The 16,139-nt window shown below is 54.0% G+C and overlaps 4 protein-coding genes across 4 annotated transcripts; 2 read left to right on the forward strand and 2 right to left on the reverse strand.

Moving 5' to 3' along the window:
* Positions 1–2,154: 2,154 nt before the first annotated feature.
* Positions 2,155–5,134, reverse strand: F5Z01DRAFT_495158 (pre-mRNA splicing factor CLF1). The gene has a single exon (XM_046260230.1). The coding sequence runs from the start codon at positions 4,843–4,845 to the stop codon at positions 2,533–2,535; it is 2,313 nt and encodes a 770-aa protein (XP_046113437.1). The 5' UTR covers positions 4,846–5,134; the 3' UTR covers positions 2,155–2,532.
* Positions 5,135–7,130: 1,996 nt separating this feature from the next.
* On the reverse strand, positions 7,131–9,667 carry F5Z01DRAFT_495177 (uncharacterized protein). Its single transcript, XM_046260231.1, has 3 exons — positions 9,042–9,667; positions 7,359–8,840; positions 7,131–7,308 (listed from the first exon to the last, which is right to left on the reverse strand). The coding sequence occupies exons 1-3, from the start codon at positions 9,531–9,533 to the stop codon at positions 7,267–7,269; spliced, it is 2,016 nt and encodes a 671-aa protein (XP_046113438.1). The 5' UTR covers positions 9,534–9,667; the 3' UTR covers positions 7,131–7,266.
* Positions 9,668–10,033: 366 nt separating this feature from the next.
* Positions 10,034–13,657, forward strand: F5Z01DRAFT_732192 (ATP-dependent DNA helicase mph1; the record flags this gene model as incomplete). Its single annotated transcript, XM_046266716.1, has 2 exons — positions 10,034–13,214; positions 13,254–13,657. The coding sequence occupies exons 1-2, from the start codon at positions 10,511–10,513 to the stop codon at positions 13,655–13,657; spliced, it is 3,108 nt and encodes a 1,035-aa protein (XP_046113439.1). The 5' UTR covers positions 10,034–10,510.
* Positions 13,658–14,398: 741 nt separating this feature from the next.
* F5Z01DRAFT_669020 (uncharacterized protein) lies at positions 14,399–15,258 on the forward strand. The gene is made up of 2 exons (XM_046264383.1): positions 14,399–14,663; positions 14,718–15,258. The coding sequence occupies exons 1-2, from the start codon at positions 14,649–14,651 to the stop codon at positions 15,219–15,221; spliced, it is 519 nt and encodes a 172-aa protein (XP_046113440.1). The 5' UTR covers positions 14,399–14,648; the 3' UTR covers positions 15,222–15,258.
* The last annotated feature ends 881 nt before the right edge of the window (positions 15,259–16,139 follow it).

The following is a 16,139-nucleotide window of genomic DNA, read 5'->3' on the forward strand; positions in this document are numbered from 1 at the left end:
GCCGTAGGATTTGCACCAAAGCTAGCTGGATTTAAACGACATGCAGACTTAGCGCCTTTAGCGTCAACGCATAACTTTTGAACTCGTCCTCCGTAACCGGAGTCCAGTCGGTTCATTCTCCAGTGCAAGGTCCCGTCACCGTCCGCTGGCCGCTGGCCGCCCGCCTGCAATGCTCGTCCCCCACCCACTGTTCCTCACTAATAATCCACTAACCGCCAGGCTTGTGCCAACGCGCCCAGCTTTTTCCAGCTATGATCCGACCATCCGCCCAGTCAACGCTCAATGTCCAGCTGCCTAAACATGTTCGATCGTAAACTAATAAAGCCACATGCTCAGTGCTGTCAGGACAAATTCCCTGTTTACCGTTGAAGCCTTGGTGATGAGTCGGTCAGTCGTCAGTCGTCGACATCACATGTCAATGCCACAAGATGCCGTGAGCCAGCGACCCCACGCACGCTCAGAAAGGCAGACGCATGGAACGACCGCCACTATTGATGCTGCGCAGTGATTCTAACTCAACAAGGAATATTCAGACAGGCAACCCAGGTCCCTGGTGGTCAGCTCTACCATCAAATCACAACTCGCGCCCAATGAACCAGCCTACTTACTATTACCTACTACATCCGAACCCTCGGACATCGATGAACCGTCAGACCGCCTCACACCATGCATGAACCCACCCGGCTGAGAGCCACCTGAGGCTTTATTAGCCTTTCGTCACCGCAGCTTGTACGCAGTAGACCTCAGGGTCCTCAATTATAACGTCTGTAGCCAAGAAACGTCCGTATATCTGCTTTCGGGCGCTTTGCTCGATATAGTAGCCTGGTTGTCCCCGTCACGTCATGTCCTCTGCAACTGAACCAATGGTCTTGTAGAAATGTTAAGCGCCTGGCATTTTGGCGTTGGAGCTAGGGATTTCGTACATGCGAAGGCACTAACAAAGGCACTTCCAGGCTGAGGCTGGCCGGGATGGGCATAGTGGGCCCATCCATCCCCTTTTACTCGTGTGAAAATGCTCGTGATGCTTCCAAGGTCTCAGCTTCTGGTCATGCGCCATCGCATGTTCCAGTCTGCAACGGCTCATCTCGCCTGCAGGGTCGATAATTCCTCCGGTCACTCCTTTGCCCTTGCTGTGGTGTAAATGACTGCACTGCGCCCTGTTGCGCGATAGACTCGATCTGGATGCTGTATGACTTGCCTAAGGACGATCGAATGATGTGCAGATCGCTGAGCCTGGGACGCTACGTACGTACCGCTCCGAACGTCACTAGTCCACCCTGGTCCCGGTGGATTCCTCTCCCAACTCGACGAGTTCGAATATTTATGTTAAATATCTTGAAGACAGTGGTCAATGAGATATGCTGTCTCGCTCCTGGCCCATTAAAAAGAATTCATCGCGGCACTTTCAGTCTATGGATATACCCCTCTGGATCATACTGCCCTCCCGGATGGTTTGGTGCTGGCCTTCTCCTGGTGGGAAGCACATATGACCTACCCTGGTGTAGTCCGGCCAAAACCCTTCCTTCCGCTGTCATTGTGCCTGTTTTGCCGTGGACATAATAACTCCATGGAACACTTGCGAATCCGCGGCTAGCGTCACATGTTGTAGGCGAAGTGAACATCATCAGTTTGTTTGACAGAATGCACACATACGACATTTGTACTTCAGCGAGAAACACAAGCATTGCACATGTCGCCGGTTGCCAGCTAGATGAAAAAAACTGGATGAGCTAATTGCGCTTCGAGCCGTAAGGCTACACGCTTGCGTCAATCATGAGCCCTGCCATAACATGCTACCAAGACAATGTATGCAGAACCGCGCAGAATAGGATGAGCCTACACCGTACACAAACGACCGCATATGCCAGGGTTGGCTTGATTCACGTAGCGCAGCATATGGTACATACTGTCACAAGGACAGGATACAGCCCAGGCAGCCCCCCCATGCACGATGTGTGCATATTGGTGGTGTTGTACTTGTCTCACGGAGAGCTATCGCATCGAGAAGTATGTTGGCTATGCACGGCATTTGATTTATTTTCCTAATCCTTCCTCTCGTCTCCGCGTCCGAGAGACTGATGCTGACCCTAGATACAGACAAGAAGAGCAAGGAAAATGCGAGTTCCTGACCGAGATGACATGAAATGAAAAGCTCCCAAGACGCCGTCAAGGCATGCATTGCAGATGAACAAAGATTCATAGATTTGAGAGATTTTGCGTCTCTCGAGTTGCCGCAATGACACCCGCAATTAGTATGAGATGGGGGGAGGCGAAAGTGCAACAGGCGCTTGTAGTGCAGGTGGCGTGTGAACGAAGGTGTTGTATGTGGCAGAACGAGTAGCTTGAGATCGACAGCAAATCCGGTGCTGCGATATAGGACAGGCCCAGGGAATCGGGGAAAAAAAGGGGACGCCTTGTTGTCCATTTCTGGGGGGCGCTTGACCCCGTAGCGCAGGGTGAAAAGGAGTCGAGTAAAGAGTGATTGGCTTGTATATATGACAAACAGAAGGCGGAGCCAGCGATGTTCATACATCATGACTGACTCGGACCGGTAGCCGGCCACTGCGTATATCGGTTTTGATCACGATTTTGGTCACCAAGATTGAGCCAGCTCATGTCTGATGACTTGGACGCCATGGACAGCTGAGGTTGCTGACTCACACCGGAGGGTGGTGAGGGTCGCTTCGCATCACTGGGCGCCAGGGCGGTGCCAAAATTGAAACCAGAGTTGTAGACGCTGCTGGGGGCTCGGTCGTGACCCCATGACTTCTCGCGAGCGTCGGAGCCGGTAGGATCCCAAGCCTCGTTCACGCTCTCGGGAATGCCACTAGAGTAGCCGCCTGACGAGGCCCGTGACGAGGGACGTTCAATCTTGACAGGAATACCCTCGCCAAATGGGAGCTTGTGCCCATGGCCAGTCACGACAGGGCTTCCCGAGTTGACACGGTTCATTGCCGTCATACCCCCAAAGTTCAGAGGCGGCACTGTCGCCGAATCCTGAGTTGTTCTGCTGGGGTTCTGACCTGAGCTTTGGGAGTACTGCGAGCTCTGGTCTGAAGCTGACGTGTTGCGCTTACCGCCAAATCCAAGGATCTGTAGAGAGCTCCCACCTGACCAGTACCGATTCCAACCAGAACTCCGCCGTGTGCCATCGGCATTTGTCGGCACCAGGTTCCGGTTTCTAGACTGAGGCTCCATTGCGTCAGGATCAGAGGTGCCATTGCGCTCATCGCCTAGTATAGGATTGCTGTCATCCTGGGGAATGGGCTTGCTGATGGTGCTTTTGAAATGTTTGTGGAGAGAGGCAACAGAGTGTCGTCCGGACTCGTTACTACCTTTCCTGGCCGACCCCTTTGGTTGGTTCATGCGACCCATTAGGATCGCCATGGATGAGTAAGAATCTGCCGAGCCCTGGGGGTTGTGTCCACGGAAGTGACCAGGTGATGGCGGAGGCTTTTGTGGGATGTCGGTGAACATGGCAGGATTCTTTTCCGGCATGATACTGCGATCTTGGTCGCCGTCGCCACCTGTAGTGCCAGCTGCCTTGTGGTGCTTGAGTTTCCTGCGGCGCAAGCAAAAGAGTGCCAGAGCAAGGATAACCAGGAAGGCGAAAATCGAGCCCAGGGTGATGCCCAAGACAACGCCAGTACCCAAGCCACCATCATCGCTGTCTTGGTCGTTCGAGCCGTCTGCAGCAGCGTCCGTGGTCGTAGCAGCCGCGGTCTCAGAGAGGGTCGAGGAAATGTCTGTCGAAGTAGATGTGGCCGTCGACATGGTTGTGGACATGAAAGAGGATTCGGTCGAGGTCGAGATCGAGGTCGAGGTTGTGGATGTGCCGGTACTGCTACTGCTCAGACTCTGCGCCTTGATCTCTTCCTCGACGAGAAGGCCAGTTGCGTTCATCCATTTGTTCTCAAGCCCGTTGAACATGCCCAGAGGCTCTTGGTCATTACCTCCGGTGAAGACAATCATGCCATCGGAGCCTTGAGCCATGCCAAAATTCTGACGAGTTGTCTCAGGCGCCAGAGTGTCATTGTAGGAAGGCCATGCGTTGTCGTCCTGGCGTGTTTCCAGACTTCGCTCGAAAAGTGTTGGCGAGTTGAGGATTGGAGTGCCGGAGCCGTCCTGCAGGACGGCACGCGTGACTTTGTTGGGCGACTCAGACATATCGAACAGGTAAAGGTTTTGCGAGCCATCGGAGCCATGGGCGAGGGCGGCCCCAACCTGAGTGGCGTCCTTGGTGAGAGGATCGGCAAGACTGGCCCCAAAGTCTCTCCACCCAGCAGTAGGATTGAACAGGAAGACCTTGGTGTTCTCCGCTCCACCGCCAACCATTAGGGCGTCCGCATCAGTCCAACTCAGGAGGTACGGGCGGACGGCATTGGGGGCGCCATTGGGATCGTGACTTGACACGCCATAGGGCTCTGATGCGTCAATGGAGAACGTCTCCAGCGTGGCAGAAGCCGAGCCATCCCTTGTTCCGGCGAACACCAAGATCTCGTCATTGGCTTTGATGTATACCGAGCTATGGTGCTGGCGATCTTTGACGACATCATCGCGCGGACTTGGCGAAGACCACTCTCCGGAGGAGAAAGTGTACTTCTGCAGACCTGTCGAGCCACCTACGCCCCCAACTACCCAAAACCCAGCAGCATCGGGATCCGGCGGCGATGCGCCAACGCATGTGGCGCCCTCTACTGATTCACCGTAGCTCAACTCCTCCCATTCGGCTCCTTCCTCCAAACGAATCGAAAGAAACGCCTCAGGCGTGTAGACGTAGAGTGTGTTGTCATGAATGACAGAGCACGAATTGTCGAGGGACGACGGCGGCTCAGGTTGACCCATCTTGGCCGCTCGTCCTCCAAGATCGGGGACGAATGATTCCAGAAACAGCTCAATTCGTTGTCGGCGTAAGGTCACGTAGATCTCCTCAGGGCAAGATGGCCCAGCTGTGTTGTTGAGCACGTAACGCAGATGATGCTCGGTGCCAGTCGCTCTTGAATTTCAGATGAGCAGCGGTCGCAGAGACACCGGTAGATAATAGTTGACACGCGAGAGGTGTAAGTGTTGGTCGTGGCCCAGCCAATTTGCAGGGTGCAGTCGACCGTGCAACTGCGACTGTCGCGCCGTGAAGTAAAGGAGTGTAAGAGAGCACGGCTCGACCGTGTCTCGCAAAGGCGTCGGGGATGATGGACGGTCTCGTGGACGAGGAACTGCGCGGACAGAAGAAAGGGCTTGAGGTGAGTTGATCGAAGCGCGATGGTGGTCTGGGTAATCTCCTGACCGGGTGCGTGTCGCAGGTTTGAGTCGGGTTGCTGGGATATGGTGCTTCAGGAGCGATAGAGAGCGTCGGAAATTCAAATGGTGCCCCTGGCAGCGCAAGGAAAGCGACAGACCCTGCTACCTAGCTAGTCAATGATGGCTTAGACAGGCTTCGATACGCGACGAATAGAATCCCTCGCTATGTCGATGTTCTCGTAACCAGACGGAGTCAAAGCGAGGTCGAGTCGTAGCCTCAGAAAACGAAGAGCAGGAGGAGTGAGACGAGTGATGGGAGAGTCTGGAGGCGGCGTAACAGGACAGGAAGGAACGAGACAGTGGCCAGTCTCAGGTTGCAGCGGCTCGATAGTGGCCTCCCCCGACTGGCATGGCCTACGAGCGCCAGAACGGAGGAACTTAGGAAGGAAGGAGGCTGGGGTCCCGTCGTCCCTGTCAACATTGCCCCTGGCTCGTGCCCAAGCACTTGCATGTGTCTGACCAATGAGACGCGTCCCACACCCTGAGCCATGTTTCTCGCGCCGTCATTCGTGTTCCTGACAAGTGTAGCTCTTGGCATTAGGGTACCTTGTACCTGAGTCGCGGTTCCGACAAGTAGTAGTCTTCTCGTAGGGTCGGCATGCTCTAACCGCCGTAGTACAGAGTGTAACTGATACGAGGTCCAGTATGCGTCACGTTCAAGACAAGAAACGAGGGCATTAATTAAATCCCATCTGTCCACTGCGCTGCACACTATCAGACTGCCCGAACAGTTGTTGTGCAAATCTCGCATCATGGCGCGACGCACGGAATATGAAATTGCAACTTCATGCCTCTGGCGTCATACTGGCCTGGTCCGTGATGATGGGGGATTGGGGGACGAAAGGACATGGAGCCAAGGGTTGCATCAGAGCTCTGGCAGCACGCTGCACCGACGCGCGCCAAGCAATCTGAGTACGCATTGTCATCTCGATTCTCGTCTCGCTGGATCAAGCAATCGGGCCAGAATTCCTTATAACTTTTAAAGAAGCCTCTTCAGCTACTCTCATTATCAGCAGTGCTCTTGGAACTCGAGCAGCACAGGGCGCTTCTTCCTCAAGTCTCTCTACCAATATAAACCAACGCATGCACTTCGCTGCGCCATGGTGCATTCGAGCCAAGACCCCCGTCTCTCCTGAAACGCGCCACCACACCTCTTGCATGCCCCCATTTAAACGACATGGACCTTGGCTCTATTAATCAACTTGAAGGTCGGTGAATCCCACTTTCTGTTCTTCGCCTCCGAGCTGATGAAAATCTGCATCCTGTTATATCAGATTGTTGCCGCTCATCATGTGTAATATGCTAGTCTTGTATCCGCACATTCGCTTCACTCATGGGCCGGGGCTACTTTATTCGAAGTGTAGGCGGCAGGGGGCGCAGAAAGCCACCCCTAGGTATCTTGAACAGCATTACCCGAAAACCCGTATTTTCTTAGCAGCGTTAGTTATAATAGAATACCACAGTCTGTTACTTGTAATCCGATTTATTCATCACTTATTCATATTTGCGCACAATGTGTGAGCATGGCTATGATTCCAATCCCGTCTTGTCCATAGAAGGCGACCGACACCGCTTGAAAGCCGCACGCGACAGCAGCAGTAGGCCCATGTTATTATCAGCCAGTTCTCCAGTATTGTCAGTCAGCTTAGGATGCCCGTCTACTCCGTACCTCTTCCGGTGTCTGCAGACTAAGTAGTACGTGATTTTCCCCCGTGCCGGAGTAGCACTGTCGAATGATCACGAGAAACTATAGGCGCACATGAAGCTCGCGAGGAGATAGTTTGTAGTAAACCTTCAAAAATCGCTGTTGTCGTCTGATGCCATAGTGAAGACTGAGTGTACACCTATCCGGATAGTCCGTGATCCCAAAATATCATACCCAATGCCAATCAACTCCGTATACAGTTGGACCGATTAAATCTGCATTCTGGTCCGCTGATCACGCCCACTCTAGCCACCCACGCCCGATCACTGCGGGTTCGTCGCAAAAGCCTCCGGTGGCAGTGCACTCTGATTGATGTCAGTCGCTATCACTAAGTAAATGGATCATGTATACGCACCTTCTTCTCGTTAAAGATAGCAAGAGCTTGGCCGAAATCCCAATTGACCTGAGTCAAGCACATCTCCGCGTATTCTGCAGTCATGCCGGTTTGTCTGGCGAGCTCCGCTAACATAGCTTGTCTCTGTGTTGCATCGACGCCAGAGGGGACAGGAGTGGCCTGTTGTTGAGGTGCTGTGGCTGGAGGTGCCTCCATCGCCTTGTGGACGTTTGGCAAAGCACTCGACGCACGCAATGACAGCATATCGCTCGCCACGCGGATGGCGGCTTGTCCGGGCTGGCCAGGACCAAGAATGAATGTCCGCGAAAAGCTGCGCATGCCCATAGTGCTGGTCTTCTTGTCCGATTCCTCGAACTCGCCATGGACCGTGATCATCAGTCCATCCACACCACTGGGATTTGCACCACTGGGATCTTCCAGGCCCTGTATCGGTTTGCAGTCCATAATGTACTTGTCAATATGGTCTTTGATGCTCGGATGCCTAGTAAAAGGTAGAGCATTCCAGCATTCCGCAATCGACTTGGTGCCAATTTTGAGACGTTGCTTTCGCGCATTGAAGTTGCTAATCTTGATGAGGTTTCGTGAATCTGGTAGATACGGGGTCCAGCGAGGCGGCGGTGGTGCGTCTGGATCCCTGACAGAGGTTGTGTCGACCGCAAGGGAAAATTTACTTCTATCGTCGTAAAGATCCTGCAGCAGTTTGGGTCGGTCGGTGTCGAAAGCCGTGAAGAACTCGAGGAGGAAGGTCTCTGCGATACCATTGACGTCGCGGAAGTCAGGGCCGTGCTGTGGTATAGGGCGAGGTTGCGTAGCTGCGATCTGGGCCGCAATTTGCTCGGGTGTCCGCAAGATGTTGCCATTGATGCTCTGTAGCTTGGGGAACCACTCGAGGAGTGTGGCTGGATAATTCGGATCGTTGGCCTCGATAGGGTTGCCAGTCATGTAGAGAGCTTCGAGCTCTTTGAATTTGCCCTTCCACTGCTCCACAGCCTGCATATTGGCGATTTGGTTCCCGCTCATGTCCAGGTTTTTCAGCTGTGGAAATGTCAAGGCGACTGACTCAACCTGACTGACATTGTCGATGTTGTTGTTCGCGAGGCTGATACTTTCAATGGCCTCTTGCTTCGCTTTGGCCGTTTTGAACAGACCATCGCAAATTGCCATGAGTCCCTTGAAGGTCTTCAGAGCTCGCTCCCGATTGTCGAACATCCCGAGCGTGACGAGGCTGGTGTCGCTGGCCAGTGCGTCGAGCTTTAACAGCTTAACTTCGCTGGTGTATCGTTGACTGAGGATCTCCTGAAGTTTGGCCCGCAACTCCTGAGTTTCCTTTGACTCTGTTGCACTGCCGTGGTGACCCAGTCCATCCTCCGTTTCAACAATTTCCAGTTTACTACCGGCGAAACTGAAGGTATTCAATTTCAGAATCTCTTCTGCATCGATCTTGCTGACACCCACAAAGACGTAATCGCCCACAGGATGAGACTGTTCCATGTTAGCTAGATCGCAAGAAACTAGATGTTAGTCCGAGATAGTCGAGGCTAGACCCTCTGGCAGGCCAGCTGGTAATCGCTTCGTCACAGAATTGACCGTCTCGTTCTTGGCGCTTTGCGCGCGTCGTGAGTAGTGACATTTGCTCTGCGTTGATCGCGCCTTGTCTTCCAGGGACAGTGTTCGTCAACATACCTTTCTGATGATTACGTTGCGAGATTTGGATCGAACTCGTTCGGTAGACTTGCGCTCGAGGAAAGAAAGAAGTTGAGAGAGGCCGCCGTCTTTCGAGCTCGAGGCCTTGGATGCTTTGAGACCATGAACCCGCAGGTACACCACGGGGGCGGCGTTTGCCTTGGACCTGGCTTGTTTTGCTGCCTCGGGGTTTTTGACACGGGAGCTAATGCGATCGGCATCGCCGCTCGTCAGGTGCTTCAGTATCGTTTGGGCTGTTTTCGATGCACCGCGACCATTTTTGCCATCGCCCCTGCTGCGAGCATTGCCGTCACCGCCATGTTGTGTACGAGTGGCCCCAGCGCCCATGTCTAGGTCGCCGTCATTGTCGACGCGCCCTTGCCCACGCCGCTTCGAGATGCCGCCTCTCGAACTCGATTTCGAGTTCAGGGTCGTACTTCTCGTTTCGCGTCCGGCTGAGGCCGTCTTGCCCTTTGCGCCACGTGGTGCCATGGTCGCTCGTCGGCGTAAAAGACCTTTGAAGGCAAGCGCTTCGCTTCTTGCTCGGTCGCTCGTGGAACGTGGGGAGAAGCCGTACAATGAGTCGCGTAAGAGAGAAACTCAGAGCTGTACCGAGAAGACCCGCTGAAAGCGGCGGTCCAGGATGGGTTGCACCTTTCGTCCGAGACAGAGTCTGGGTTGCGGCGTTGGGCGTTGTCGATTGGTACTTGCCGGGGCCAGAAGACCGGGACTTTTTGTCGTTGTACGTAGAGAATGGCAGGTCAAAGTTCGACCGATTCCAGGTCCCTTTGAAGGATATCTGGGGGGAGAGAGGTGCGTTGGGGGTAAAAGTTGTAGTTGAAAATCGGCCTGGTGGTTTGCGTTTGGGAATGGCGTTGAACTTTGATTTCTGGGCAGTGAAGCAAGGTAAGGTACGTACCTTCACGATGCAAAAGGATGCTGGCTGCCTGATGAGTCATCCTTGGCTTCAACGGGCTCCCCACTTATTATGACGACGCAGCCTGAGCCTGGCCGCCTTTCTCAGACAGTCACTCAGTCAGACACCTGTGCCTCAGATTAGAAGCAGAATCAAAGAGCCTCCAACAAAGCCCTCTTGACAAATTCAAAAAATGATAAATGCGCCGCCGTCCCCGAGTGCCAATTTACTTCCGCAGAAGATTAGGCATTAGCAACTGCAATTGCCTGCCTGCACGCAAAAGATGGCCAAAACTTCCAGACAATCCAGATCACGTGGGATCGCGTTTTGGCTCCGCCCGAGCGTTGGGGGCAGCTGCGTCGGCAGTCGCGACTGGGGACACTTTACGCGTTGCTTCAACCGCACGCTCAGTTCCAAGACGTCTTCTGACCACGCTTTCGCACACGACTACTTATGACTTGATGACTTTCAAAAAACTCCTGATATGACTACAGCATCATGCATGCAACATTGGCTTGACCGCTGTTTCGAATAAGCACGTACTATTGCCATCATGGATAGTGATGAGTTCGATGATGGCCTAGCGGACGAGGATCTTGTTGCTGCGCTTGAACGCTCATCGCAACCCCGTATAGCGCTATCATCTGGCACAGAAGTCAACGATCTGACAAAAGTCGCCCACCGGCGACCCCAGAAAGAGAACCGCGACTATTTTCATGACCTTCCATCGGACGCCTTCTTCTCGCCAGAGTCTTCACCACGCGTGCATGAGGTCCAAGTGCAGCAAGAGAAGGCATCGACAACTTTTCGAAATGGACTCTCGAGGAGCAGTTCAGGCAATTTCCGCCAGACAACCTTGTTCGGTTCAGAAGCTAGCTCTGAGGCCCTCCGTGCTACGCCATCCCAACCAGCAAACAGGGCATTTAGAGCCGATCTCCCTCGCGAGGAACCCACCCATCATGCAATCAACAGAGAGGCCATGAGGACCTGGGTGTATCCGACCAACCTCGGGGCCATTCGCGACTACCAGTTCAGCATTGTTAAGAATAGCCTGTTCAACAACACACTAGTCGCTTTGCCGACAGGATTAGGCAAGACTTTTATTGCAGCAACGGTCATGCTCAACTACTACCGTTGGACCAAGGACGCCAAAATCGTCTTCGTGGCGCCGACAAAGCCTCTTGTTGCCCAGCAAGTTGACGCCTGCTACAACATCGCAGGAATTCCTCGATCTGAGACGACTTTACTCACCGGTGATATCCCACCAGTCTTACGAGTTGATGAATGGAAAGAAAAACGGGTATTCTTCATGACGCCGCAGACACTGCTGAACGATATTTCACATGGATATGCAGACCCGAAAAGCATCGTCCTCCTGGTCATTGACGAAGCGCATCGTGCGACAGGAGAGTACGCATACGCCAAGGTCACCAAAAAGATCCGATGCTTCTCCAAAAGCATGCGTGTTCTAGCTCTGACTGCCACACCTGGATCCAAAGTCGAAACAGTGCAAGAGGTGATTGACAACCTGGGAATATCACACTGCGAAATCCGCACCGAGAACTCCATCGACATTCGGCAGTATGTTCATTCGCGCAACATTGAGCAAGTTGTCCTCGATCCCTCTTACGAAATGACCCACGTGTCCGAGCTCTTTGTGAAAGCGTTGAAGCCTCTGACCGAAAAGCTCACCGCCCAAAACATCTGGTACGGGCGAAATCCAATGGCGCTCACTTCCTTCGGTCTTATGCAGGCGCAGAAAGAATGGTTCGCGGCACGAGGCAGATCCGCAAACCAGGGAGTTCAGTTCATGATGCGGGCTGTCTTTAGTGTCCTGACTGGAATCGCGCATTCGATCAAATTGTTCAACTTTCATGGTATCAGGCCCTTCTACGACAACCTCAAGGACATGCGGAGCGAGCAAGAGGACAGAGGGGAGAAAGGCTCAAAATACAAGCGCCAGCTCGTAGAGGATAAGAACTTCCAAGAGATGATGAGCACCATTGAGAAATGGCTGCGCACCGATGGCTTTGTCAGTCATCCCAAGCTCACTGCACTGTCCGAGCATGTTCTCAACCACTTCATGGACAATGGCGAGACCACACGTGTCATTGTGTTCAGCGAGTATCGCGACTCTGCGGAAGATGTGGTCCGGACATTGAACAAGCACAGACCTTTGATACGCGCGAGAGTATTCGTCGGCCAAGCAGACGGGAAAAGGGGAGAGGGTATGAAGCAGGCAGAGCAGATCAACGCCATCAAGAAGTTCAAAGACGGCGAGTTCAATGTTCTGGTTGCAACATCCATTGGCGAGGAAGGTTTGGATATCGGCCAAGTGGATTTGATTGTCTGCTACGATTCGTCGGCCTCGCCAATCCGCATGCTGCAGAGGATGGGCCGTACAGGCCGTAAACGCGCAGGCAACATTGTTCTCTTACTGATGAGAGGGAAAGAGGAGGAGCAGTTTGCCAAGTCAAAGGACAATTACGAAAAGATGCAGACTCTCATCTGCGAGGGCAGTCGGTTCAATTTTCGATTCGACTTGTCGACAAGATTTGTCCCCAGAGACATTCGACCAGAGGTCGACAAACGACACGTTGACATTCCTGTTGAGAATACGCAAGATCCCTCACTCCCTGAACCAAAGAAGCGCAAGGTTCCCTTGGGCAAGAAAAAGCCCCCCAAGAAATTTCACATGCCGGATGGAGTCGAGACCGGCTTCAAGAAGCTATCCGACTTTGTACGACCTAACGGGTCGACGGTAAAGAAGACGGCGAAGAAAGCAAACCTGGAGTTAGAGGACCTTGCGAGCAATCCAGACTTGTCTCGAGTGGTGCTCACGGACGCTCAGCTCAAAGAGCTGAACCGTACCTACAGAGATCTACCTTTCCACCAAGACGCGGTCGAGGAAGCGTCATTGCCGAGCATGACGAGCCATCCGCAATTGCAGCGAGAACTAAGACCAACTTGCAGGCTGGGGCATGGTCATCTAACGAAGGCATGTGTTAGTCTACTCCAGAAGATGGCCGAGCCAGGGAACCTTGCAAGGTGGCGGGACGGGCACGACACGAGCAACTTTAGGGAACTCCCCGTCAAAGACTTTGTCGATTCGAGCGACGAGGATCTCCCCGAGATTGTGTCAGCCACATCTGTGCGTCGAGCCGCTGGTGCTACACGGGCTCCAAAGCGGACAGCTTCCGACGCCTCTGGCCTCCGGGCAAAGAGGAGGAAGACGCCGGCCAATGCAGGAAAGAAAAGTCCACCGGCCGTCTTGGATTCGGGGTCTCGCGCTAAAGACAAGGATGAGGACAGTGAGAACGAAGGATTGACACGACGAATTCGGAAATCCAAAGCAAAGGGCAAGAAGAAGAAGGCTGTGTCAAACCGCGCCGGGATCAACAGTGATGAAATTGGCGACGATTGCGAGCGAGAGAGTGATATGATGGACACGGATGGTTCTGACAAGGGTGAGGACCTCGAAGACTTCGTCGTGTCTGATAACGAGGTGCCTTCAAGTCATCCTGAACCAGAGTCACCGTTGTTGGCAACTAAGAAACGTGGTCGAGCAAAGGAAGTCAGGAGTCCGGACACTGACGTGTCAGACTTGAAAGAATTGGTGAGCCCCGTGGCAAGAGATGCGGCGGCAGCGAAGCGCAATGGGCGGTCGCGGCGGGTGATTGACAGTGATGAAGATGATTGATACACGTTTGCTATTGCTATCTAAACTACGAACGATTTGCCGCATGTCGGAAAGATGTCCTATGATGCCAAGTCAGTTCTCATTCTCGTTACAATCTGAAGCAAGAGCAAATGCGAGAAAAGACTTCGATTTCAGAAACCCATTTTATAAGCACCACGAACCCTCACCACCACCAACATGCTCCCCCTTCCTCCTTTCACAAAGCCCAGATAGTCGCTGCTGCATATGACGATACAGACGACCACAGATAGCGTGAGGATTGGACGGACAAGAGGGAGCTAAATGCTGGGGCAGCCAAGGAGCTGGGCGCCAGCTTGAAGGACCAACACGGCAGCTCGAGGGACGTCTAAGACGGCTCTTCCTGTAGATGTTTTGAGGGTCGATGAACTCATCATTCGAGATGTCCAATTGGACAGTTGACTGAAAACCGGAAGAAGTGAGCTTACCTGTGTCGCGAGAGCAGCAAGAACGGGGAGAGTCAAACAGTGCATTGCTGGAGTGTCCCCTGTCTGCGCAGAACATAACTGCCACTCAGCTCAGCAGCCACATGCTTGAAGCTACGTGGTGAGGTTGAAGGTCGGGCAGTCGATGTGGGAAAAACCGAACGCTAGAAATTATGTAGGTGGATATTTGGGCGTGTCCGTGCTATCGATAGAGCTTGATCCGGCCGAGGTTTTGGCGGCCGGAGGAGGACTGATGCACCCCACATCACATCCGGCTGGCAGCCAATCATTGGCATCCAGCCTAACCGCCGTGACGTCTGGAGAGGAAGCAGCCTCCAACGGCAACCGTGAAGCTCCCTCCGCTGCTCCTCGTCCACCACACATCATCGACACGTTCTGGTCATTCAACCCCACGGGCGAAAGTCATCCACCATGTCTTCCTCAGCCGTCTCAGCTGGCAAGTTTGTCGGGACAGTGTCCCTGGGCCTGCTGACGGTATGTCTCCCCTCGCCCTGGCGTCCGCCTGACCGACAGCTCTCCCCGCATCGATGATGATGACGAGGGTAGACCCTTGCGATGCCTTCATCTGGGAACATGGTCGCTAACTCCAGACACAGGGCGTCTCGTACTCCGTCTCGACCCTCGTCCTGCCGACGATTATGAACCTCCCCTCGGCGGCGTCCGCTTCGCATGCCCTGACGACATTCACATCCTACGCCCGCCTGCCCGTGCTCGCCTTGTCAGCCCTCTCCAGCTTGCCTCTCCTGCTCTCCTTCGCCCTGAGCCCTCGCTCCTCGCGCCACCCCTACCTCCTCTACACATCGCTCATCGCCGCTCTCTCCGTCGGCGCACCCGCTCTCGTCCCCGTCCCCACCCGTTCCACGCCCGTCGCGAAGAAGCCCAAGAGCACCCCCCGCGCCATGGAGCAGAGCTACGAGGTCCTCGGCGATGCGGCCAGCGAAGCGCCCAGCGAGGAGGAGATTGACGACTTTGCGATCAACGGCGAGGAGGTCAGGGCCGAGGCCGCGGGCACGGCGCGAGGTTTCATGGTACGAACAGGCGTTGCGGCGCTGGGCTTTGCCATGGCCGTCGTGGGCATTTGGGGTGACGGTGCGCCATAGGCTGTGGTCCTCGTGTCGTAAGAGTGAAGTTTTTTTTGACGTTGTTTGGTGCACTCCTTGTCACTGGTGGTGGCAAGCCTCCGCACGGCGACCAACACGGTGATTGATACCGGTATTCTCTTGTTGATTCTACAAACAATGCAGTTGCGTGCTTTATATGCCATTTGGTCGAATTGATGGATGGAATTTGCAAGATCCGCCTGTAAAGTATCACTGTAACAGTAAACGTCGATCGTCATTCTGCTTGAAATCTGTTCATGAAGGAAACGGCCGTAAATTCTTCATCAACGTGGCGTGCAAACTCACACCCCTATGGACCAAGGAAACCCCAACACAAGAACAAGGCTCATTCATGCCAGAACTTGCATACCGTGCAACGATCGAGACCCTTCAACTCGCCGTTCTTCCTGCCAAAAGCAGCCCAGCCCGCAGGCATGTGACTAGTGACCATCTTGGATGCCAGATCCTTGGTATCATCTTCCCTCTCCTCTCCCTGCTCTTCCTCCTGCTCCTCGTCTCTTTTACGCGAGTTGACGCCGAACCAGCGGCCTTTCCCACTGTCCTTCTCCTGCTCGCCCAGCCGGCGCGCCACGTCGTTCGCCTCGTTCAAGCTCACGAGACGGCGATGAGCAGGTTGGCGCTCCATCGCTGTGGAGCAGAGATCCCAGATAGCTTGGAGGTTGTCGCTCCCGTCGCGAAAGTTGTTCTTCTCGTACGGCTCGTCCGGCTTGCACAGGCCAAGCTCGTGGCGGATGGTGTTGAGGACCGCCACGGTGTAGTCGCCGCGTAGGCCGAGGTTCTCGACATCGACCCGGTCGGCGGGCGTCTTGCGAGCCTCTGCGAGTGCCTTCTTCAGCTTAAACGTGTTCGGCGACTCGCTGACCACCTGATGACCGTAATTGTTGGTGTTGGTGGTAA

This window comes from Emericellopsis atlantica (genome assembly GCF_019669845.1).
Source record: "Emericellopsis atlantica unplaced genomic scaffold F5Z01scaffold_63, whole genome shotgun sequence".
Classification (NCBI taxonomy): domain Eukaryota; kingdom Fungi; phylum Ascomycota; class Sordariomycetes; order Hypocreales; family Bionectriaceae; genus Emericellopsis; species Emericellopsis atlantica.

Bases quoted from the DNA above. Each gene is read 5' to 3' on its own strand.
- F5Z01DRAFT_495158 (XM_046260230.1), bottom strand. From the start codon at position 4,845: ATGGGTCAACCTGAGCCGCCGTCGTCCCTCGACAATTCGTGCTCTGTC.
- F5Z01DRAFT_495177 (XM_046260231.1), bottom strand. From the start codon at position 9,533: ATGGCACCACGTGGCGCAAAGGGCAAGACGGCCTCAGCCGGACGCGAA. The intron at 8,841-9,041 runs GTATGTTGACGA...AACATGGAACAG, and splicing joins GCAACGTAATCATCAGAAAG to TCTCATCCTGTGGGCGATTA. The intron at 7,309-7,358 runs GTGCGTATACAT...GACATCAATCAG, and splicing joins CTATCTTTAACGAGAAGAAG to AGTGCACTGCCACCGGAGGC.